This window comes from Miniopterus schreibersii (assembly GCF_964146895.1).
Source record: "Miniopterus schreibersii genome assembly, chromosome: 6".
NCBI classification, from domain to species: domain Eukaryota; kingdom Metazoa; phylum Chordata; class Mammalia; order Chiroptera; family Miniopteridae; genus Miniopterus; species Miniopterus schreibersii.
Window position 1 is genome coordinate 89,297,133 of NC_138107.1, and position 24,918 is coordinate 89,322,050.

Genomic DNA, 24,918 nt, shown 5'->3' on the forward strand with positions numbered 1-24,918 from the left:
TTGGAGATCAACATTAACAAGAAGTCAGAACAATGAAAACCTGAATGTATCAGTTGGATTTTATCCTGAGGTCCCTCTGCCGTTGCCTGCCCAGGAACCCAGCTGTCTCTGGGCCTCACTTGCAAAAGTTACAAGTTATCCTAAGAGGAGATGCAGTAAATAGTGAAGAGAAAGGAGAATAAAACATGGAACAGCTTCAAGGCCTTTTCCCGACTGGCTTTTCCCACGATTTCTCACTTGTTGAGCGGGATGAGGCCGGGCCTAAGAGGGGAGTGCACATCAAGACTGCATCAGTGAAGACGCACCATCTTAAAGGGCGTAACTGCAGACGTTCACCATGGATTGACTGTGCTGCAGGCCCTGGGCTAAGTAACTTGTAAATCACATCATTCCCTTCTCATGAAATACCATGAGTTACAGTAACGTTCGAATACTTACGGACCTGGGCGTTTGTGGAACAGCGTGAACCAGAGAATCCTATTCTACTTACTCATGGAAAATCAGGAAGAAAGTTAAGGAGTAAAACACATTTCTGACCATTTAGGTAACTCAGTCAAAAAAAAGTGTTCAGAAAACAAGTGATTTACAGTTTGTCTTCCATGTTGGGAGTGTCCTGAATTTGCTGCTAGACTGGCTGGTGCACTGACTCAGGCTCCCAGGGCCGTGGTACAGAAAGGCAACTCCTTCTCATGTCTAACTGCCGGCACAGCCCTGACTGCGGGCCCTCCTGAGGCCTGGACAGCACCTATGCTAAGCAGGTGAGCAGTGATCATTCTTGAGTGAATAAACCAAAGACCAACTATTAAGTGAGGAAAACTGCTGCATGGCTGTTTGGTGAAGCCGGCCCTGGGCTGTTCCAGGTGAGATCAGAGAATTGACACACATTCAAGTCAGAGGCCACAACTGTCCTCATTTTCCAGCTGTGTAAATGCTAAATTCATCCTTGTGTGATCAACTGCAGTCTTTTGAAATAACTTGCAACACAAACAACTAGCATGCTATTACTTAAATCATCCATATATTTACTCTTCATTTGCCCCATTTCTTGACATTATCTATAATCATATAAAAATCAAGAACATACCTCAGCCCAGAATTCTGCATAGATGTCATTTGCCGTCAGTCTTGTAACTGGCCACAGCTTTGTCACGGAGCAGAGGTCACAGGCAGTCATCATCAAGCCAATGACACGGTCCCTAGAACACCGGAACACAAATCCAGTCAGCTCTGCTCATCTATAACAAGACAGGGTCCCTTGAACACAGGGACACAGAATCAGCCAGCTCTGCTCATCTATAATACAGTGTGGTCTCTACAACACATGGAGACAGAACTGGTCAGCTCTGCTCATCTATAGTAAGACACGGTCTCTAGACCACAGGGACACAGAGCCGGTCAGCACCTGCACATTATAATAGGGACTAACAGGGTTCTGCATTTCAGGAGTGAGGCTTTAAAGCAGGTGGTACTCTTGAAGGGGCAGGTGCAGCTGGCAGACAGGAAAGAGTGGGTTAAAGAGTGGCATGGCTATAGTTGTGAGAACGTCAGGCACTGTCCCCTATTGCCACAATGACCAGAGCACATGTCCCCGCCACTGCAGGGTTAGGGCTTCCCTCTGCCGTGTCTGTGTCTGAATGTCTTCTTCTAAGGGCAACAGTTGTATTGGATGAGGGCCCACCTATATGGCCTCATTTTACATTAATTTCCTCTTAAAGGTCCTATCTCCAAATACTGTTAACATTCTGGGAATTAGGACTTCTCAGAATGGGGTAGGGGGTGGAGGGTGGGGGCATAAGTCAGCCCATATCAGCTTTCTAGAACAAAAGTTTATCTGAAGGACACTCATGGCCCGGAGCTGAACTGGGTGAGTGTGGGTTCCTTTTTCAAACCCTCCAAGACCTTCCCAGGCGCTCTGATGATGGCTATCGCCCTCAGTATCCTTTACAGAACTGCCGCCACGGTAATTCAATAACATGTCATGAAGGACCATCTCCACTAGACTAGAAGCCCTGGGGCAGCAGGGCTGGTGGTCATCCTGGTCTTTGCTGCATAGCCAGCCCTTGGCCCAGGCCTGGGACATGAAGGTACTAAGTCTGTCTTGCGGAACTGAAGGTCTCTCACCAGCTAGTCCCTCAGCAGCCTCTGATCCAGGATGCCCACATTCCAGTCACACTCCACATCCTATGTTGAGAATATGTCACTTTTTATCCCATATACTATATATATGTAGTATAATTCACTGTATGTCATTTGTACTACTATTTGTTTAATCTCCCGTAACATAATTCACTGTTTTACTTAAATTTTAAAAGAACTTTTCATGCAATTTTTACTTTGGTTGTTTGTCTTATTACTAAGTTGTAACAGTTGTATAATATCTTCATTAAATATAAATATTACAAATATTTGTTGTGCTTTGTCTTTTCATTTCCTTAAAAGGCTGTTCTGAAGAGCATAAGGTTTTAATTATGATGAAATCCAACCTTAACATTTGTTTGCTTGAAGGTTAGTGCCCGTTTTGTTTTGTTTTCTCCAACATTAATGAGGCAAGACTGACAAATAACAGTTGTACGTGTTTAGGCTGTATAATGTGACATCCGATACGTGTACACTGTGAAATGATTACCACCATCAGCCTAATTCATTAGCACACCCACTGCCTCAGTTTTTCTTGTGTGTGATGAGAAGACTTACGATCTTAGCAAATTTCAAGTATAAAATACATCTTATTAACTATAACCACCTTGCTATACATCAGTTACCCATATTTACTCAACTGACAACTGAGAGTCCGTGTCCCCGACCACTGCCTCAGAACATGAGTGTCCTGTGCTAAAGGAAATGTTCACCTACTCCAATGTCGTGAAGACCCCTTTCCTAGGTTTTCCTCTGAAATGTTGTTATTGCACCTTTTACATTTTGGTCTATCATCCAACTGAAGCCTCAGTCATTCAAGCCATTTGTTTTAAAGACTTGTCCATGCCCCCGAAAAATCACCTGGCACCCTGGGTGGAATCAATAGGCTGCCTAAGTGTGAGTCTCCTGCAGTCTGTTCGCCGCTTGTCTATGCAAACACCGACACACCTGTCTGACTACTGTTATTTTACAGTAAGCCTCAAGTCAGGTAGGGCATGCAAATCTGGCTTCTGCTTTGTCAGAACTGACTTGACTGTCCCAGGTCTCTGTACAAGCAGACCTCATAGATACTGCAGGTTCCATTCATAGACTAGGACTTTTACATAACTGATAAACATGTTAAAGGAATCTTCAGGAACATATATATTTGGCTGCAATGGGTGGATAGGAAATTTTAGAAGAGATATAGAAGCTATAAAAATGAACCAGCCTGACCAGTGTCGCTCAGTGGCTGAGCATCCACCCATGAACCTGGAGGTCACCATTTGATTCCTAGCCTGGATTTCAGGCTGGATCCCCAGTAGGGGGTGTGCAGGAGGCAATCAATGTTTCTCATAGATGTCTCTATCTCTCTCTCCCTCTCTCTGAAATCAATTAAAAAAAATATTTTTAAATGAACCAAAAAGTAATCTCAGAACTGAAAAAATAAAATATATAAAATAAAACATTGAATGGACTCAACAACAATGTTCTCTTAGAGAGAACATTTGAGAAGATCAGTGAGAGTTCAGTCGGGTCCCACCATAGTGCCCAAATGAAGCACAGAGAGGGAAACACTGAAAATGACAGAGCCCCATAACTGTGAGACAGTTAAGTGGTCTACACGGTGTGTGATTAGAGGTGCAGGAGAAAACTGACAAATGGGCAAGAAAAAAAGTAATAATCAAAACTTTTCCAAATTTCATTAAAATTAGCAGCCTGCAGACCCCAGCATCTCAAGACCTAAAGCAAGAAAAACATAGAGAAGAGCACACGGAGGCCGACTGTGGACAAAGCAAAAAGCAAAGACAGAGAGAAAACCTTAAGAGCAGCCAGAGTAAAGACACATTCTACATTCGGAAGAATAACAGAAAGCGTGGCTGCTGGCTGCTGGCTTCTCAGCAGGAAAAAGACGGAGGCCGGGAGGCAACTGCACCACGTTTTTAAAATGCTCTTTGCCTGTCAACTTAGAATCCTCAATTCAGCAAAAGTATCTCTGAAAGAGAAGCCAAAGTAAAGGCATTTTCAGATAAACAAAGGAGGAGAGAGTTTGTTGCCGAAAACTTTAACAAAAGTTTAAGGGAGTTCTCTGTAAGGGAGTAGAATGGTATTAGGTGGAAATCTGGATCTACCGGAATGAATGCAAAATACTGGAAATGGTACATATGTGAGGAAATATGACTTACTCTTCCTACTTCCGAAAAACTTCAATACTCAACTGACTACTTAATTGAAAATAGTAGCAATCTGTGGGGTATAGAACATGTAGCAGTGCAATATTTAATAACAGCACAAAAAACAAAAAGGAGTATAAAGAACTGTTTTTTTAAGGTTTTTACATTGTACAGAAATGGAATATTAATTACTTCAAAGTGGGCTAATAAAAATGTACACCGTAAGCTAAAGCGCAACCACCTGAAAATACAAATAGGTGTAACAGTACATAAAACATAAAATAGACACTAAAGAAACATTCCATTAACACAAGAGGAGACAGGAGGGGGGAAAGGAACAAGATAACAGACAAACGTAAATATGATGACATTAAGGTAAAGCTGACTAGACAGTCCTTGAAGATGCAGTGACCGCAGGTCTCAACTGCTGCTGGTCACCAGGGACACATTAGATATAAAGATGAAGACAGGATGACAGGGAACCGGAAAGGAGGGCGAGAAGCCAATACTCGGCCTGGGAAAGCAGGTGTGAATGGCTATCAGACACAGAGGACGTTAAGACAAGAAGTATGACCAAGAACAAGACAAGCCGTTTCATACTCAGAAGGGGGCAAATCATGGGGAAGACATAACAAACGTAACCCGGAGAGCACCAAGTAGCACGTTCTTAAACACGAAGCAAAACTGACAAATACTGACAGAGAAAACTTCGCAACTTTATTCATACTGGAAATCCTTATTTCCAGTTAAATGGGAAAAATACATTTACAAGTGATAAAACCTATACGAGGAACCATCATAACTTTACCAGGAAAGCGACAGGACTTGTATAAACAAAATGTAAGTGTTCCTCAGCACCAGAGTCATGCCCCTGCTTTTGGATGAGGAGACAGGTGCTTCCATCTTCAAGGGAGGAAATAAAACATAATGCAGCTGCATCAAAATGTCAACGTGCGTGTGACAAACCTGAGAGCAGAACAGCCGCCTTCTTTCTGAGAATCATGATGAGGGGAAAGGGCTGTGATGCCTATGATTTACACTGAAGTAAAAAGTGGAAAAAACAGCAAAGAACTTATGATGAAATTTTAACAATTCTTGAATGTAGGTATGAGTGTACATTTGAGCATAATTTCTACTTCTTCTGTAACTCTGAAAACTTTCCTATAAAAACATAAAACATACATTTACTAAGTCACAATTTCCATGAAATATTTGGAAAGTAAATGAAAGATGAAGATTATTTTGCAGATAGGGATGATAAATTTCAATAGTTACAGTAATTAAGCAGTATGATTACAGTTAAGAATTAGATAATGAGCATTTAGATGGCTTAAGGAGTCCCAAGAAATGATCAAGTTTACATGAAAAATAAATTCAATACAGCGGGAAAATGAATTATTAAGTGGTATTGATTCAACACATCAAGAAGAAATAGTTATATTTACAAAACTGTAACTCCCGGAGAATTAAGATCTAACAATAAAAACTAAAACTATATAAATACACAAGGAAAATTTTAAGCACCACTTATATAACCTTAAAGAGATCCTCTAAGCAAGATAGGAAACAGATTTGATAAAAACAAATGACTTGGCCTCATGAAATTGAATTTATTTGTATTCAAAAGAAAATCTGAATAAAATTTTTGAAAATCACCTAAAGAAAGTATTTGTAACATATAACAGAGAAAATTTTAATATCCTTAACAAAAGTACAGATTGCCAACTGATTTATAAAAAAGTAAACAATTCAACAAAAACCAGCCAGAGCTAGACAGACAAACACATAGACGCAGACACAAGGAAAGGTCAGCAGACATGAAAGGATCTTCAGTGTAGGGAGCTGTCAGAGAACCGAGTATTTAATGGAAACAGTCTCCACCCACATGTCAGGAAGCATGTGACTCTCCACTGTCTTTCTAGAGAATGTAACAGGTATACATCTCTAGCACCATAGGTATATGCTGTATATTCTGTAAAGGACCAGTAGGTGAGACTATATAGGCAAGAGTTTATTGCAGCATTATTTATAATGCAAAATTATAGAAAAATCTAAGTATCTGTATGTGAGAGGTTTAATAAGTCTTTATAAATACTCCATACCAAATGTTATATATAACTCTGAAAAAATAAATGCATCTGGCAAAGTCACATTTTTGTTTTAAAATAGGTAAGAGGTGTGTCCGTTTATATACTGCACACACACAGAGCTTTGAACAAACAGAAACGTGCACGGGATCTGATTACACTAAACAGGCCGTTGATACTGGAGCAGAAAACCAGATGATGTTCTCTTTCCTGCGTACACCTCTGCACTTAGAAGTGCTAGAATAGGCATTACCCTTAGTTACTGACTGTGAAAAATGACTTAATCATACATAACTAGACTGTGTACACCACTCACACATGTATGCATTAATCACCAAATACTATTTGCAATTATATTTTTAAATTTTCTTATAATAATAGTTATTATATAATCACTTTACAAAAAGCATATGCAAAAGACTTGATACCGGTCACATGACTCTTATTTACAATCTAAGTATAAATGCATCCAAATGGCCTCAGCAGGCAAAGGACACTCACGGGAACCCTTTCCCCACCTTACGGTTGCCTGAGGAAGGAACTATGAGCCAACACTTCCTTGTACAGGTGCTAATGCAAGAACCTGTACAAGGTACAGACCTGAGATTGCACCTCACACATCCGGGGGACCAGGGACAGACCTTCAGGGCCCTTGAGGACAGGGACCCCTTCTGTGACCCTGCAAGGCCCCAGCACTGTGCTTGGACTGCCCTTTGTGAAAATAGCTATATTTGTCGTGACTCCCTTGAAGAAGGTTCCCCTGTGTAAGTTTTAAGGCAAATCACAAACAGCTGCTGCTTCATCAGAGGCGCAGACATCATTCCATTCCACGAGTGCCTTATTCCTGAAGAGGTGAACTTTATCACATGTCCGTAGTCAGTTGTAACCCTAATTTTGTGTGTTGGGGGGCACCTGACTAAATTGTTTCTCAGAACTTGAAAGCAGCCTCCTCTAGAAGGAATGTTATGATTTGCACTTAATGGATCACAGAGGAGGTAGGCAAAGCACCTGAACAAAGAGGAGAGACCCAAGTTCAGCAAGACTAGAATGTTCACAAGCCTACCTAAAGGTAAAGATGGCGTCACTGAGGAAGGACATGGTCAGACATGGAAATGGCCGAAGGGAGGTCCTAACAAAGGGAGCTGGCAGTAACCACCTGCGATCTGCCATGGATGAGAGCCCACGTCCTGATGGGGGGACAGGCCACAGGAACACACCTGGTGCGTATGTGATCTACTAGGTGAGGTGCCTTCTCAGAAGGAAGGGATCACCCACTTGGACTGATGCATTAGGACAGTGAAGGGATCAAAATCTCCTCATTCTGACTATGCGCACGAAACCTTGATGGCCACTTGTTTCCTGACCACACAGAATGCCAATATCCCGATGCGCGTGAGTGTACCTGGAATATGTATTTCTAGATCAATAAAATGAAATCCCAGTTTCACGCATTGATCATTTCAGCTTGGTTAACACAGTTTGGATCCTGAAAAAGGAACCTATTTCATTGGCTTTTGAGCCTCTGAGGCCCGTGACCAACTCAAGAAGCTTCCTGTAGAATGGCTTCCCTTTAAAAGTACCGACTCCTGGAAGAGAGCTAACTCCAGCGCATTAACTTTTTGTTGATGTCACAGGTAAACCTCAAGACCTGTATAAAGTAGAGCTGCATTTGGAGAAGATACATTTTATATTCACTTCTGTCTGCATTCTGTAGTCTACATCTTTTACTCAAAATGTATAAGGAAATGGTCAGGAACTGTTTGTTCGGGGTTAGCATTTTCACTGCTGCCTGCCTGCAGAATTAATGCCCTCTTCCTTGTCTGATACGTTACTGTGTTAAGCTTCCGGTTAATTATAAATACTTCAACATGAACATACTGTGAAGTTGAAATTTACTTATGTAAAAAGGTGAGGAGATTCTTTCCATTTGAAAAGTTTTATAAAAATAAAAAAAGTTACAACTGAAAAAAATTTTTAAAAATTTAAAAAGTACCCACTCTGTGTGACCAACTAAAATTCCAGTTCCCATTTTAATACTCTCACAGTACACTGTCAGAAACTGCGTCAAATAAAAAAATCCAGAGTCAATAAAAAGTGCACGTATGACAATATATCTGCATGTTTACATTTCTACTGTCAAGTATAAACCTATGCCAAATTACATTTCTGTTTTTAAATATAAATTTACCACAAATAACACTTCCTGGGCTTGTCAACATTTGAAAATTCTGTTTACCTATGTGACTGGTTGTTGAGGTTCAGCGATCCTGTCTGGTACATCTCCTCCAGCTGCTTCCTGTTCCCAAAGTAGAGGGCAAGGTCTGTGGCGATGATGGCTTTGCGGATGATCTCAAGCACCTGCTCGTACTCACTGGAGCTCAGGGTGGAGAAGATATTGTGCCCTTCCAACTGCAGAGAAATACAGACACATGCCACCAATACAGCACAGCTCGAACCTGTGGCATTTTCAGTTACTTGAAACAATACAGTCAGTCGATGCACTGGCACAAAAATGACAGGTTTGGGGGGAACAAAAGGACAGTTTGAAACAACTAATGGAATTAAGGTTTTGGTTCCTCTTTAAGCTACAACAATGAAGCTACTACTTAAAAAAACTATAGTAACATTCTTTGTTATCACCAAATCCCAGTGACTTAACTAGTTTTTGGATATTTCTAATAAGTAATTAAAGGACTGGAAAATGTGAAATATTTAAGTAAAAAACTTTTCTTCTTAAATTAAGCACAGTAGTAATGTTTATATTATACTGAAAATTAATGGGCTTAGAAGTCATCTATATGCTTGTCCACGTCAGCAAGCCGAATGAACACTAATATCCTGTGTCTTTATCCCAGAAGAAAACATCCCACAACCTCAAAATAAAGTGAACTTCATCACATTAAAAACTCCCCCCACAGGTGAGAACTTTCATGCAAACACACACCGAGGTGCGAAACCACAGGGCCGCCCTCTCTTCTGTCCTCAAGGAAGCTGGGCGCAGCAGAGCCTCTCCCACCAAGGCCCAAACAGTTGTCATCTGGATGCTAGTCCCAGAATTCTTCTGTATGGGAATCATTTTATAACTTTCCACAGTAATTTCTCCCTCTGAGAATTTTAAGATTTTATTTGTAATTGAGATAAAAATGGGTTGTTTTTGTTTAAACAGAAAAGGTTGAGATAATTAAGATGCATTAAATCTGTGGGCTCATCAATTATTTTTTAATGATTTCAGTATCAGTCACACAGTCCTACCACAAATTGATTTTTTTAAATCTTCACCCGAGGATATTTTTTCATTGCTTTTCGGGGGGGAGTAAAACATCCATGCGAGAGAGACACATCAACTGGTTGCCTCCCACACTCACCCTGACCAGAGCTGGGGATCAAGCTTGCAGTCGAGGTACATGCCCTTGGCCAGAATTGAACCCAGGACCCTTCAGTCCCCAGGCCAATGCTCTAACCACTGAGGAAAATTGGCTAGGGCCACAAATTGATTTTTAAGTGTTTTTGTTTGTCATAAAGCTACAGTCACTGGCTGATAAAATACATTAAAACTTAAAATTATCAAAGTGTATTTCTTACAAAATCAGACATCTCAGTAGCACACTGTCTGCTCCCTCTCACTCTGAAGTCAAGCTGTCTGTGCATCGTCTGTTGTCATCCATCAGAGTCTTCCTGTATCACTGACTCTAAGGTTTCATAAATATTTAAATCATCCTACGATGGATGCAGAAGATAGAGTTAGTTCTAGCTGGCTGTGTTCCTAACAGTAAGTCTGGAAAACACTTTCAAATCCATGATTTCACTTTCAAATTACAAAATGTAGATGTCTTTGATATTTATCTGAAGTATTTGCTGAAACATTAATGGGATGTTTCTTTGACAACGCTTCTAATCCTGGTCACCTGTGATTTCTAGGGAAGCCATCGCACTGAAACAGCTTTCATGAGCAGCTTTCAGGAGGCGGGCGGGGAGGAAGTGGTAAGGAGGGACTGCAGCCCGGCACAGGGAGGAACAGTCGGAGTGTTCAGATGCAAAGATGCCTAATGCTTATTCTGATATTTAGTCACCTGCTGCATGGAACCACTCACTAAAAAGCATGACAGACCGTAATTCAGAACACAAGCTCTGGATCAAGTAATTCTAATGTTTAATCCCGTTCTGCCACTTCTAACTCCATGACAACGGACAAGTTCCTTACCTGCCGTGAAGCTCATTGTTCTTATTTGTGAAATGGAAATAAGTAATTCCTACCTCACAGGACACTACAGAAATGAAAACCATGAATATGTACAAAATCTTAAGTTTCTGGTTTATAGTGAGTACTCAGTAAGTGATGAAAGGATGATGATGGTGACAGTGACAGTGGTGATGCAATCTACCAGTATAATTTTTGGAGTCAAATTAAGGGGGAGAGAAAGAGAAACAAACACACAGATATGCCCAGAAATGAATCTGGTAGCCAGAGACCGTTTCTGTTCTGAACACATCTGCAGGGAAGGACAGATTCTAGCCAGCCTCTGTGTCATACATGTCAGGCTGTTAGTAAAGGCAGTGTCGGGTGTAGTGCAACAATTTCGTTATAAATGCAACAGACAACAGTAACTCTCCCTAGTACAGACAACTGGAAGAACACTTGACTGTGTCACAGGAATAAAAATGTCCTGGGATCCCAAAATGCTGGGCATAAAGATAACTCTCTTCAAATCTGAACATATTTCAAAAGTCCTGGATGATTCAAGATTAATGGAATACTGAGAAATTTTTCTTAATAATGAGAATAATCATTCCTAATTGGTCTGTTTTCTAAAATTCTGACTTAACATGGGATATTTACAGAAGGCAAGTAACAAAAAAGGGGTAGCTTCAGTTTTGAAAAGAATCACTAACATCTCACAAGAGAATAATGTGTTTAATACCCCAACACTAATGGTTCTATTGCGATTATTGAAAATAAGTGAGTACAGAGTTTAGATAGAAAATGAAGCTTAGCTATTTTCTTGGCTGTCACTGTCCACACAAAATCATCTCCTTATCTGAAGGCATTCTACTTACATACTCCCACTGAGCCACCTAAACCCTCTGCCCCAGGGAGACTCATCTACTCACTTTCCCCTAAATAAAATTTGCGATTCCCAGTTCCGAACTTGGCATACATTGTTTTGCCAAATCTGAGGTCTCTGACACTCCCCATTTCTGCTTTCACGTGACCATGTGCCCACATCAACAGACTCAGGCCCAGCAGCCTGCAGTTATGGAGACCAGTAAAATGCAGGGACTGTCCCCTAGGCCATGACTCAGAGCAGAGGGGAGCTCACTCAACTAGAAAACCTTAGTACAAAGTGAAACAACTGAGATATGTGTAGGTTACAGGGGCTCTGGGGCCATGCCAAAGGGGCACACTGCTGCCTAGCTGTGTCACAGAGCACTGTTCCTGGAGGAGTGAACATCCGAGCTGAGCCTTAAGGACAAGGAGAAGCTGCCCACAGAAAGGCAGGATTACAAACAGAGGGAACTGAGACAATGGCATGGCATTAAGAAACAGTCTGGAACTAGAAAGTGTAGGGTACCATGTACTTAAGCATCAAATGTGATTGCAAAAATATGTTCAACATCTTCATGAAGGATTCTTGACCCAAATCCACAGTTACTAATGCTGACTGTGATTACGAGGTTCTGGAAAGAAAGCACCCTCTATTCTTAGAGATGCTCTGAGAAGAGCATCCCACAGCTGGCGCATGTGGCCCGGCTGTCCCACCTGCAGGATGGACACAGTCTGGGAGAAGTGATGCTGCTCCATGGTGGACGTGCTATAGAGGGCGGCCAGTGGGTGGTCGAACTTCTGCAGGTAGCTGTTACTGAAGCCCCTGTGGTCCAGGTCGTGACACAGACACGCGATCAGCAGCCCTTTGCGCTTTAAAAACAACACAGTGCACAGGTGTTCAGAACCAAGGACAGGCAACGAGACCCACAGCTTATCATTCCTGCCACACTGCCTCTGCATTAGCACAGCAGCATCCTATGAAGCTCTGAAATTCTAAATAATCTAACTTATTTAAACCTCTCTGCTCTGCTGCTTGTGAACTCGAGAGTCAAGTTATTCCTGAGTTTTTCTCCTCAGCTCTGGGAAGAATGTAGGTGGTATCAAGTGAGAGCAGATGTTCCCAATTATAGAGCAAGCAAATTGCACAAGGAGAGGATAGTCTCAGTCCTTCACTAACATCTATTTGGTGTTAAATTCTAACAATGTCATGGTCATTATAAATCATGAATGTAGCAACTAAAGCATACGACATGTGCAAAATGGCAAGTCACATAAAAGGGGAACCTACAGAGCAGGCTGGAAGGGACAGTGGGAGGCAGGCTAAGGGCAGGGACCTGAAGACAAGGATGAGGCAGGAGGCTCTGGGAGGAGTGGGTGGGAAGTGGTTAAACCACATGGTTGTAGGTGGGCCTCCCGAGTCAGAGGGTCAGGAAGGTAGCCCGGGGACGGAGAAAGACAGGAGGGGAGGTTGAAGACCTTACAGGCCTTATACCCTGCATGAACCAGAGAATGACAAGGCACTTTATCACAGAGATGATGGCTCCCTTCTCTCCATGGTTAGATGTCCCCTGAAGCAGGACACCAGTTACAGAGGAGTAGAGAGGGGATTTGAGTGAGAGCTTGCTCAGGTCTCACTGGGACCAGGTAGACAAGATGACTTGGTGGTCAGGCTGCTCCAGACCTGGGATGTGTGTGTGTGTGGGGAGGGGGGCGCAAGGCACTCTGATCGTCCAGTGAAGAGCAGGGCATGAACACAGCCAAGGCTGTCCTGGAACCTTCCCGCTCTGAGACTGGATCCACCTCTGGGTATGGGAAGGCAGGTAAAGCAGTGAAACACCTCGGAGCCTCTGCTTCCCTCTGTGAGAGATCACATGCACGCATAGGTCTGAGCTGTACTTCCTGCTCGGGTGGCCCATCAGTGGGGTGTGCCTACATACCCAGGGCATGGGGCCATGGGAAAATCACTGTGTTATGTCCCTTTAGAAGACTAGCTAAGAAGGAAAGGCTACAAAAATGACTTTTTCCTAGGGGATATTTTAGTGAAGTTGGAATTTGTGCATTATACTTCTTAATACAAAACAGTATGATACATGCCTGGGAATAGCCCTCTATAAAATGTGCTTCCATTAATTTACAGAACCAGGATTTGTCCTGGAACATGTCACATATTCACATCTTTGCTCCAGCCAGAGCATGAAATCCACTCAGGCTACTCGCATGAGAACCCAGGCGCAAGCGCACGCACCTCCAGGTCAGTGAAGAGCCCGCGGTTGTTCTGCAGGATGGCGTACATGCAGTGCGCCACGGTCACCGCATGCTTCCAGTTGTGGTATGGGACCCGCCGGTAGTTCTTCTTCACGGACATGATAAAACGACACAACTTTTCAAGCTCAAAGCTGTGTGGAAAGAAATTGTGACAGAAACCGGCAGTCAATACACACTAAGAGGCCTCTGGTTTGGGCACACATGTCCGCACAGCATGTACCACAGCCTGGCACCCACATGACCTCCAGGGGCACTGGAGCCTCACTCGCTGCTTCCCTCTGACTCTCTGGCCAGTTCAGGGAGGAGGCTCTCTAATAGCTTCTGTTCCAATTACCAACTGGCCCACCAGGGAGCAGGGACCAGGAGGGCCTGCGGTTCCCCATCACTCACTCCCATCCTCCTCCTCACCTGGCGGGCATTTCCTACATCCCACAGAGCTCACAGACAACATAATACCATCTGATGCAGAGTATTCTGAACTATTAGTTCCCAAAAAGCATGTTCAGATTCGCAAACTACAAACGTGTACCACATGTTTCTAGACGAGTGATTATCTTTTCAAATGAATCCAAATGATATGGTACTCAAATTACTAGTGCAAATGACTCTATCCCAACACAGTACGTGACAGAAATGACATTTTCGTTATACAATATGGTTATCATATTTTATATTATTTTATATTAGTATCATGTATTTATACTTATTTAAGGGCTTATCAACTTTCTCAATGGATTTTAAGGCAGCTGAAAACAAAAGCACATCAACACTAAACAGGGCTCTTTCAAATATCAAAGAAATGAGAGTTCAAAAAAATGTCTAGAAATATGTAACCTGTATTTTCTCCACTGAAAATGTTCACATCCTTAAAGTATAAGGTATGTCATTTTAAGAGTTCCAAATGGTCAAACCTTCAGTTGATATCTAAAAATTAGCTAGAGTTAGTCACCCTGTGTGCATCCTTTTAAAAGAGTAGTAGGTATAAGAGAAAATGCAGGCTTCAGTAGTTCTGGGGAAACTGAGAGCCTCCACCAGCCACCAGGGACTAAGGGAGAAGACAGGAGAAGAAAATTGTTCCTCTAGGACAGGCCACAGTGAGAAGGAAAGATGGGCAATGAAAGCAGGGTCACCACTACATTACTGATGAAATTCTAGACTGTGGATTATAAGACTTGTTTCTTTCACACCTACTCTGACTGATCTATAATGTAAGTTGAAAGCTGATGCAAAATGTATGCATATATTCCCAAACACACTTCAAAATAGTATGCAATTATGTGGAGTGATAACCTCTATCTCTTTCAGTTAAACAGTCACCAAGTTCATTCGGCCTACCCTTTAATGATCACCTGGTCAGGTGCGTGGTTGTGAGTGGGGAACAGCCATACAGCCAGAGAGCTCACAGCCGCTCAGGTAAACACGAAAGGTCTGTAGCTTTGTCCAACAAGGGTATTAGCCTTCTTAACTTTAAATACTTAGAAAAAATCATTTACATATGGCATATTTTATTTATTTATTTTAAAATATCTTTATTGATTTCAGAGAGAGGAAAGGAGAGGGGGAGAGAGAGAGAGAGAGAAAAACATCAATGGGAGAGTCATTGATCGGCTGCAGCCTGCAATCCAGGCATGCGCCCTGACCGGGAATCGAACCCCAGTCGCCTGGATCCTAGGTTGACGCTCAACCTCTGAGCCACGCCCGGCCGGGCAACATATGGCATATTTTAATACCCAAACAAGAAAGTGGCAGGCCATATGGGGAAGGGGAGGAAGAGGCCATTTCACTCAATAGTTTGAAAAGGAAGTTTTAGGTCATTCATACCAGGATGTCCCACAGGAACGATGAATCATATAGACAAAAATCCCAGGCCACATGTTTTCGAAAGGACCAATGTCAAAGTGGAATCTGAAATGAAATGAAATGAAAGGAAGGCTCAGTTTATTCCTAAATATAATCAATATACACATAACAAGTAAAGAAAGCAATGTAACTTTTCGTCTATTGAGAAACTGAAAAACGGGGAGTTCAGCCATCTCTCTCCCTGACTTTTCAGTCACATCTCTGTTGTATTTAAAGGTTCCCAGAGGAAATTCCTCACATTCCTTTAGGAACTTAAATCACTATTTGCTTAATTTTCTGTTAAACAATATGTAAAAAAAAAAAAAGATGTGGTGGTTAAACTATATTATGAATAATACACACATCACACAGCTCATAGGTAAAGGGGGAAATTGTAAAAAATTACCACAATTTTACAGAGTTGAAAATCATTTTCTCCTATTTAAATCCAGAGAAAAACTTCACAAATATAAGCATCCAAAATTATAACCCATTTTTCACTTGCTAATTTAGTTACTAACATGTAACCTGAATAAAAGAGTGGTAATGGTATAATATTAAAAGAAACCACTGTCCTCTAGTCACAGTATTTCTGACACCAAAGGTGTGAGTTTCCACATAGCAGTTCTCCAGTCCTCTGCAGACACCACTTGATGCTCTACAATCCAGGTCAATCCTGACACCACCTGGAATTGGCACAGACCCCACAGGCTAAGTGCTCAGCCCTAAAGCCTGACCTCACTTTAGATCACAACTGCAGTCCAGCCACCCAGATTTCTGGCCCACCAGCTACACAGCAGAGGTTTGATGATGCACTACAGCAGCTCACAGAACTCGGAAAAGCTTCACTCACCATTTCGGGTTTATTATACAGGATACAAGTCAGAAAGAGCCAAGTGGAAGAGGTGTGTGGGCAGGTTCTGTGGGCAGGGGCACAAAGCTTCATGTTGCTCTAGGCTCCCCAGGGCCTTCCCAGGACTTTGATGCTACACCACTGGACAGCTCTCCGACCCTGTTCAGGGTTTCCGGAGGCTTCACTCCCCAGGCACGGCTGACTAAGTCACTGGGCTTTGATGATTACACCTCAGCCCTACTTCCTGTTGCCCCCCAGAAGTTCTATCACATGGCTTGTTCCTGAAAACCAGACTCCTTCCCCTAAGAGTCTTTCATCGACACAAACCCTTGTAGAGTTGAAAGAGTTTTATTACAAATAAGGAAAGGCACCCTGTCTCCCATATCACAAGGGTTTTAAGAACTCCTGCCAGGAAATAGCTAAAAGACCAAATATATGTATTTCTTATTATAATACAATTTATACTATACATACCACTGAAAGATAGACTAAGGCATATTTAACATTTTAAGAATTGATTTGAGTGAACATTAATTCAATCTGGCAGCGCCAACCCGACGTGGTTAGGAAGGCTGCACCCAGGAGCCCGGAGACACACAGAGAAGGGGCAGCCGAGAGAGGAGCTCGCTGATTGGCTGCAGGCGAAGCCGAGAGCTCTTTGGGACGGGCTGTCCTCAGTGTTTCCATTTCCCACGTAGGCCACCAGGGCAGTGAGGTGACCTCAGACTTATGGCCTCCTTGTTTAATTAATTTAACACCACTATCTTCCTTATTATACGGCAATTATCAGCTCTGGGTCACTTCTGAAAATTGTCTATGTAGTTAAATAGTGTTAGCTTGTATTGATAATGGGTATACAAATTATCAGTGGTTCTACCACCAGTAATTACATATATTAGCATATATTAGCATGTACAGCATAGGACTGGAAAACAGTGTGAAAGTTGAATTATTATTAACTTCTCAAACTTAATTTGTAAATTTAAATTTATACAGAAGACTTTTAGATATTTGATATTAAATGCTATTTAAATATTATATAGTGTAAAGTGTACAAAAAATAATTAGGATGCTAACATTTAGGTTAACTCATTTCAAAACTGTGTTCATTTTTTTAAAAGATAATGAGATCTGGACAAGTTGTAGCATAAGACGTGGAATCACCTGGGGAGGGAAAATGGCAGCGTGAAACCGCATATGATTGGTATTTGCAACTATAATTCTATAACCCATTTCCCTTCAAGTTCGATCAAGTCTGTCCCTGAGGAAACGGCGCAGGTGAGCACTCACAGCTCGATCTCCTTGCAGAGGCGCCCGGGCAGGCTGAAGCGCATGAGGCCCTGCCACTCCTCGGCCGTGCAGATGCTGTGGTAGGACAGCTTCTCCATGGTCACCCGGTAGATGCACTCTGAGTGCCGAATCCTGTGGTACATCTGGGAGCAGACCCCATAAAGAAAACGGTATGTCATTAAAGTTCAGGATCTGGTATAAATGAATCAGAAATGCAATGGAAACTACCTTTACCACCCATTAACTGCTATTCCTATCTCTACCACTTCCACCAGCACTGGAGATGCCTACACAGGTGACACTGAAGATAAAAGTGAGATTGCTAACTGTTTTAAAAGACTGAGCAATCCTGTAATGTGTCTTTTCACCACTCTCTCCAGGCCGGGAGAATGCTGGGTATTCCTTCCATACCTCATTCTTGGACTCCCAGCTATAGGAAATGAAAATCTGTTTGTGGTTTATCAGCCACTCAGTCTGTTTTGGTAGTCTGTCATAGCAGCCTGAATGGATGTAGACAGAGACTAAGTGAGCCTAGAGTTAAGATATTTTCTCTCTGTCTCCTTTTAAAATATTGAGCTTAATTCTTGGTAATCTCAAAGTCCGCCAGTTCAGGGAGTCTCTACAATCAATGACTATGAAGTCCTTGGTTAGTGAAGAATTTTGGAGAAGCATAAATGTACACTCCTTTAGCAATTAGGTGCACACGCACCGTGCTAGTATATAGTTTATGTTATAAAACACAAACTAAAAGAGAAATTTTTAAAAGTATATGTTTTTGTATCTTACTGAACAAGACCTTTTGTTCTTATTAAACAATTATATATGTTAAAATAAAAACATGTAATTAATGTATGTTATCAGTTGTCAAGCTTTTTCTTTAATACTCTGTGAGATGGTGACATCAATGTCTGGCTCAGTTTAATTTATTTCAATAGTCTGACTTTCAGTTATAGCATTCGAGAAGGTAGTGCCAGAAAGTGGGTAGATCCAAATGGAACAGTAGTCCTGCTTGTTCTTAGACATCCACTTATAACTTTGTTCCCTAACTACTAATTGTTTGGTTGAAATTCAGAAACATTTCTATTTTTACTAATGTCAATCGGTTAATCCTGAAAACAGATCAGCTGAATCTTTACATAAAGGGGTGGGCAAATGTAGGTTTATAGTTGTGGGTACGTGAAAGAGAGTCTATTCTTGTATTATTAGTGATTAATTTTTGTATTATTTTCAGTATGAACAACTGCACACCTACTTTTGCCCACCCTGTATTATCTAACAGGCTCGACACAATGAAACAACGTGCAAACATCTATCTTCAGAGTGCTCTCTTCCTGACATTAGTTTATTTGGAAAAGCAGTTATTTTGTTCAAGGTTAATGTTATTTGCTGTGTGACCTTGGGCAAGTTACTTGAGCTTCATGTGTCCATATTTTCTTATATCAATGGAAATCATAAGAACCTCACTCAGGACTTCTGTGAGGCTAAATGAGTTTTTAGATGTGAAATGTCCAGGACCACACCTATCCTGGAGCGAGTGTCAGATCAATGAGGGCAGTGTTCAGAATGGTCACCTTGTACTCACCACCTGGCCCTGAAAAGGTACTCGATACTTGGGTGATGAATTCAGGAATGATTAAAGTTGAACCATTTATTAAATCTGTCCGTAGCCAATTAGTTTCACCCTAACAATGATTTTGTCCACACTCTATTGAGGTTCAATGTCTTCTGACCCACAGTGTATAGGGCTAACCTGCTCTTAAGGACTTTTCTTTCAGGCACAAACCACAGCAGGTATTACTGTCCTGCTGGCTCTTGCACTCACACCTAAGTTGTTCCTTAAGACTGTAATACGCAGGAGTAAGTTAATGGGTTGTTTTAGTTTTAAAAGACTTTCAGTCTTTTTTAATAGTTATCCTTCCATTGATAGTGCCAACAATTATGTATTAAAAGTAAAATAGAGATGTCGTTCAGAAAGCTGGCCCTTTAATCCAATAAAAGGGGTAAAACCTAATAGAACTACAGATAAACAAAAGAGAATAGACTCAGTGAGTGCTGATCTAGCCCACGTGCCTGGCCTTTTGGACAGGCCTCTTAATCAGACCAGACCATGGTGCGAGCAATAATAAAGTGACATGATCCTAATCAGGACCAGAAACAATTTCCATGGAGGAAACATGCTCTTATCAAGGACATGATGCTGTGTTAAGGAGCAGGAATATTTGAGTTTCCCAGGACCAACACTTACTCTGACTGGAAGACAGCCAGCAGTTAAAAGGCTTTTCACACTTACGATCTTCATAAATACTGATGTACATTCTCCACAAAGAAGAAGAATTTGAAGGAAAGGCAATAGTCTGCAGATGGGACTAACTGCTTGGGACGATGCTCATTAAAGGAGGTCTTCCTCATCGTCACAGGATGCTGGGGGGAAAGTACTCAAACCAAGCAAAGCGAACTTGTTCAGGAGAAAACTTCACGTAAGCTGCAACGAGGATGGGAGCTCAGGTCCTGAACTCCACCCCAGTGCTCTCTGAACCATGTTTCACCCAGGAAGGCTCTGGGGATCCTGCAGTAAGGACCAGCTGCCATCTTACTGAGACAGATGTAAAGCAGGGAGCTGCGTCTTTGTATTTAGGAGGATGCTGACTCATCAACAAAGCAAGGACTACTCTAAAGAAGATGGGATGTGGTCTTTTTCTGAATTGGAGTAGCCTTGACAAACCCAGGACCCAGTCTTCCTCAGACTGAAGCCAGGGAAGGGAGGTGGGGAAGGCAGGACGAGAAGGCAGTTACTCCGTTTTTCAGTGGGAGAAACTCTTGAAAACAATGTGATTTCTAAGCATTAAGGAGAAGAAATACTGTAGTAAAAATGAAATGGTAAGGAACTCTGAGAGCTGAGGCTGCATTGTGTGGATTTCAACATGCACCTTCAAGGTAACGGCCCCTGGGTCTACAAAAACCAGGTCAGGAGAGCGTCCCATCCAGAGCCAGCTAGCCTGGGGACAACCTGGCTTGACAGGTGGCACATACACCACCTGTCCCTGTTGGAGGGTGGAAATAGTTTCCTAGTGTTCAGAAAAACTCAAGTTGTTTCCAGTATGTTTATAAAAATTCCAGTAATTTTACCCTAAAATAACTTACCTAAAATAATCAATGTAAAAAGAGAACGCCTATTAACTATGTCATGACTTCGCAGAAGCAGTGCTGTTTTTGTTTAGTTTAGGATTTACTTTGGTGTAATCACTCAATCATGATCGAACCCGGCTTTCATGCTGCAACAACCAGTGGATCAGAAGGGCTCTAAAGCCCTGGGCCATCCCCTCTGAGAATGGCCAGATTAACTCAGCAGTGTTTAAATGGCATTTTCTTGAAAATGCACAATCAATCATTCTTCAAGGGATATGTCGGAACAGGGTACATTTTAGGAGCTTCCATTTCTACCTCCTGAACTTTCACACATACTCTTAACTAAAAATGAGTCTTCTCCACCTCCCATTTCAAAATAACCCCTTTCTAAAACTGCCCTAATATAACACAAAGGGGCAATTTAAAATATTGGTGTTGATGAGGTCTAGTCATGTTTTCTGAAGCTTTGTGAACCAACCTAAATAAGTTTTCAGCTAACAGATGACTAAAAATAATTTTGGTGATGTGACTATCAGCACTTTTAGGCATCTTAGCTTACTGGATGTCAATTTCAGAGAAACTACCACAATACAGCTCTCCCTGCTTCCACCTCCTCATGAGGAAGCAATTCTCATGGCCCTTTAAACGTAAGAGGGACAACGAGGAACACAAGTGGTGCTAATCCTGGGACCCAGGCTTCTCCGTGTCAAAGAGCAAGGTTTCCTGGGAATGAGTCGCTGGGAGGGGTCTGTGGTTAGACTGGAGCTGCCAACATGCAGAGAAACAGAGAGAGAGAGAGACACAGAGGCTTCTGTGTAAAGGCTCCAGTGCAGAGACCTCAACCAATGGGTGTTGCCATCACCAGGAATGGGAGGTGCCTGCCTGCAGGGGTTCAGAGAACATACCATCTGTGATAGTCCTGTCAAAATCATAAGCTCAAAGCAAGCAAGAGGACACACCAGACAAACCAAATTAAGTACCCTCCTCAGATAACTGGCCTATGTGCTTCAAAAACACCCAGCCACGCAAGACAGAGTAGGAACCGCTCCAGATGCATGGAGGCTAGGGAGGCCTGCAGATCAAGTAAAGTACCTAGTACCTGTGGGGGGCTGAAGGTGTTCCCAAAATTCAGATGTTGAATAGACAGAGTCTTTAAAGAGGTAAGAAAGGTAAAACGAGGTTGACGGGGGGCCCTCATCCGATGTAACTAGTTCTTATAAGGAGAAGAGAGTAGAAAGCAGACAGGAACCGAGGAAAGACCATGTGTATTAGAATAAACTGTTAAGGGGCAACAGTAACACATGTTCAGAGAAAGAAAGAATGATGGACAGATTTTCCAGTCATAGAGCTGGTCACTGTTTTGGGTTTTTTGCTTTTTTTATTAATCCTCACCTGAGGATATTTTTTCCATTGCTTCTCAGAGAGAGTGGGAGGGGGGGAGGGAGGGGGAGAGGGGGAGAGAGAAAGGGAGGGAGAGGGGAGGGGGAGAGAGGGAGAAAGGAAGGGAGAGGGAGGGGGAAGGGAGGAGGAGGGAGAGAAAGGGAGGGAGGGAGAGGGGGGAGGGAGAGAGAGGGAGGGAGAGAAGGAGGGGGACGGAGAGAGGGAGGGAGGGAGGGCGAGAGAGGGGGAGGGGGAGAGGAGAGAGGGAGAGAGAGAAGGGGAACGGGAGAGGGGGAGGGGGAGAGGAGGAAGGAGGAAGGGAGAGGGAGGGAGAGAGGAGGAGGGAGAGGGGGAGGGAGAGAAGGAGGGGGATGGAGAAAGGGAGGGAAAAAGGGGGATGGAGAGAGGGAGGGAGGGAGGGAGGGAGAAAGAGGGGGAGGGAGAGAGGAGGAGAGAGGGAGAGAGAGAGGGGGAAGGGGAGAGGGGGAGGGGAGGAGGGAGAAAGGGAGGGAGAGGGGAGGGGGAGAGAGGGAGAAAGGAAGGGGGAGGGAGGAGGAGGGAGGGAGAGGAAAGGAGAGAAACATCGATCTGAGAGAGACACATCGACTGGCTGCCTCCCACAGGCACCCTGACCTGGGCCGGGGATTGAGCCTGCAACCAAGGTATGTGCCCTTGGCCGGAATCGAACCCAGAGCCCTTCAGTCCACAGCCCAATGATGCTCTACCCACTGAGAAGCCGGCCAGGCCATTATTTTTAATGGGCTGTATGGGTATCCAGCTGCCACAGCACTTAGAGTCCACTGACTTCATTTATAAATGATGAAATAAATGTTCAGGACACACTGGGAATGACACCCACTGTAGCCTGTAAGCTACACAAATACAAGCTGTCAGTATTTTCTTATGAGAGATACAGACTCTTTCTAATGAGCCCAGTAACCACCAGTGTCCCCAGGAGAGGGTGCCTGGTGCTACAGAGGAAGCCGGGTGCTCTCGGGAACAGCACTAATGGAGCTGCAGAGTTTTCTCCAGGCCCTGAAATGTTCCTTTTTGCCATTTTGTTCCTAGTTCTAACGTTAGCTGTTCCTGTGAGTTCTGTGGTTAATCCTGAGGAACTTGGTTCTGTTTCCAAAAAAGCAACTTCTTAAGGCAGTAACTCCCACTTCTACTGATTGAGCTTTATAAAAAGGTTAATAAAATGTTCCCTAACTTCGAAATCCCAGTAATGTCAGGAAAGGCATCACAGAGCTCAGAGCATAGTAAATGTCCAACTCATTTAGAATATGAAAAAGTTTAGGAAGATGGTCAGTTCAACTATCCTGAACTGAGACTCCACAGGGTAAATGGACGCTCCTTCCAGTGCTGGTGAGCAAGCAGGGCTGCGTGAGGGCTCCGAGGGAAGCTCCGAAGGACAGCTGGGAGCCCAGCGGAGAGCTCCCCGGCTTCCTCAGGAAGAGCCTCTTCTGGCTGCTGTTCCCCACGAGCCCTCGCTCCTACCACATAAGACTCGCAGACGCGGGCGGCACAGGTGACACACAGTGAGGGTTCCTAAAACGCTTCCTGTGCCTGTCAGCAGACATTGTGAAACAGGAACCTGATGCCTGAACATTTTACCTTTATTTAACTTCGTTTTTTAAAAACAAATTCACACCTTTAAATAAATAAAAAATATTAGATTTTTTTTCTTCCAAAGCATTTTAAGGCTTTCTCTAAAATATGAGCCACCAGGAATCACTGTTTTTAGTTTATGAATCAAACTGAAATGGAAAAAACACCCTTACGCTACGTTACTTGAAAGGTTTAAAGCTGCTGCTGAGAGTAAGGAAGGAGCTTAGAAGTACCACTTACATTGGCGCAGTGCAAGGCCAGCGCGCAGAAGACTGCGAACATCTTGAAGTTGTTCTCATCTGTCTTGGAGAAGGCACTGCCGCTGATCTTGTTGACCATTTGTACCACGCCGATCACGCTGCCCCGGCTCACGATGGGCATGCACAGGATGTTCCGGGTGGTGTAGCCCGTGTATAGGTCCACTTCCCTGCGGAGCGGAGGAGCCAGCAACAACACAAGGAAACAAAGATCAACAGAAGATAAACTACTTACTCTATCATAAACCTCAGCTCAGCTTTGCAATTTACATGTTTCTATTACAAACACCTATAACAGAACTGTTAGCTTCTGAATTCGAGGACCATGTGGCATTTGAAAGTGTTTTTAAAACCTTTTCAAAAATATTCTAACCAGTTTGTTCTTTTGTTTTCAACAGCTTTTCAGAGCAGTATCCAGGGGGCCTTCAGCTTCTGTACAGGTAAGTACCCAGCATTACTGTACAGGTAAGTGCCCAGCATTACTAAGAAAACACAAACTGTCGATTCAGGGGAAAACAGAATAAATGTGGTAAGAGGGCATGTTCCTTTGAACTCAGTTACATTCATAAAAGATGTAACTTGCTCAGCAAGCAGAAGTGGGAGTTCAGAGCAGGGTCCGAACCACCCCTCCTGTGTGTAAACAGAGCTCTCGTGGAATAAACCGCACCACCCTTAACAAACCGCCAGCAGCCTACAACAGAGACACTGTGGCCTATTCAGCCAAAAGTACTACTACCTGATTCTCAGTAGAAAAGCTTTGCCGACTCTGACTTAGAGGAAATACGTTTTGAAAGTAAGGCTCTGCTCCACAGAGGCAGCGTGTAACTAAAGGCAGCTAGTGGATGGGAGTCTGTGTGCCTGCTTCTCCCACAGAGGCCAA

At 42.9% G+C, this 24,918-nt stretch overlaps 1 protein-coding gene across 4 annotated transcripts in view; it reads right to left on the reverse strand.

The window, feature by feature from the left end:
• PDE10A (phosphodiesterase 10A) overlaps window positions 1–24,918 on the reverse strand; it is a 270,609-nt gene that overhangs the window by 8,298 nt on the left and 237,393 nt on the right. For all 4 annotated transcript variants that reach the window (XM_081141071.1, XM_081141074.1, XM_081141073.1 and 1 more), the window contains 7 exons: window positions 24,022–24,208; window positions 17,668–17,810; window positions 15,507–15,590; window positions 13,666–13,816; window positions 12,135–12,290; window positions 8,613–8,785; window positions 1,085–1,196 (listed from right to left, as the gene is read on the reverse strand). In XM_081141071.1, the coding sequence (XP_080997197.1) occupies window positions 1,085–1,196; window positions 8,613–8,785; window positions 12,135–12,290; window positions 13,666–13,816; window positions 15,507–15,590; window positions 17,668–17,810; window positions 24,022–24,208 (1,006 nt within the window). The remainder of the gene's footprint in view (window positions 1–1,084; window positions 1,197–8,612; window positions 8,786–12,134; window positions 12,291–13,665; window positions 13,817–15,506; window positions 15,591–17,667; window positions 17,811–24,021; window positions 24,209–24,918) is intronic.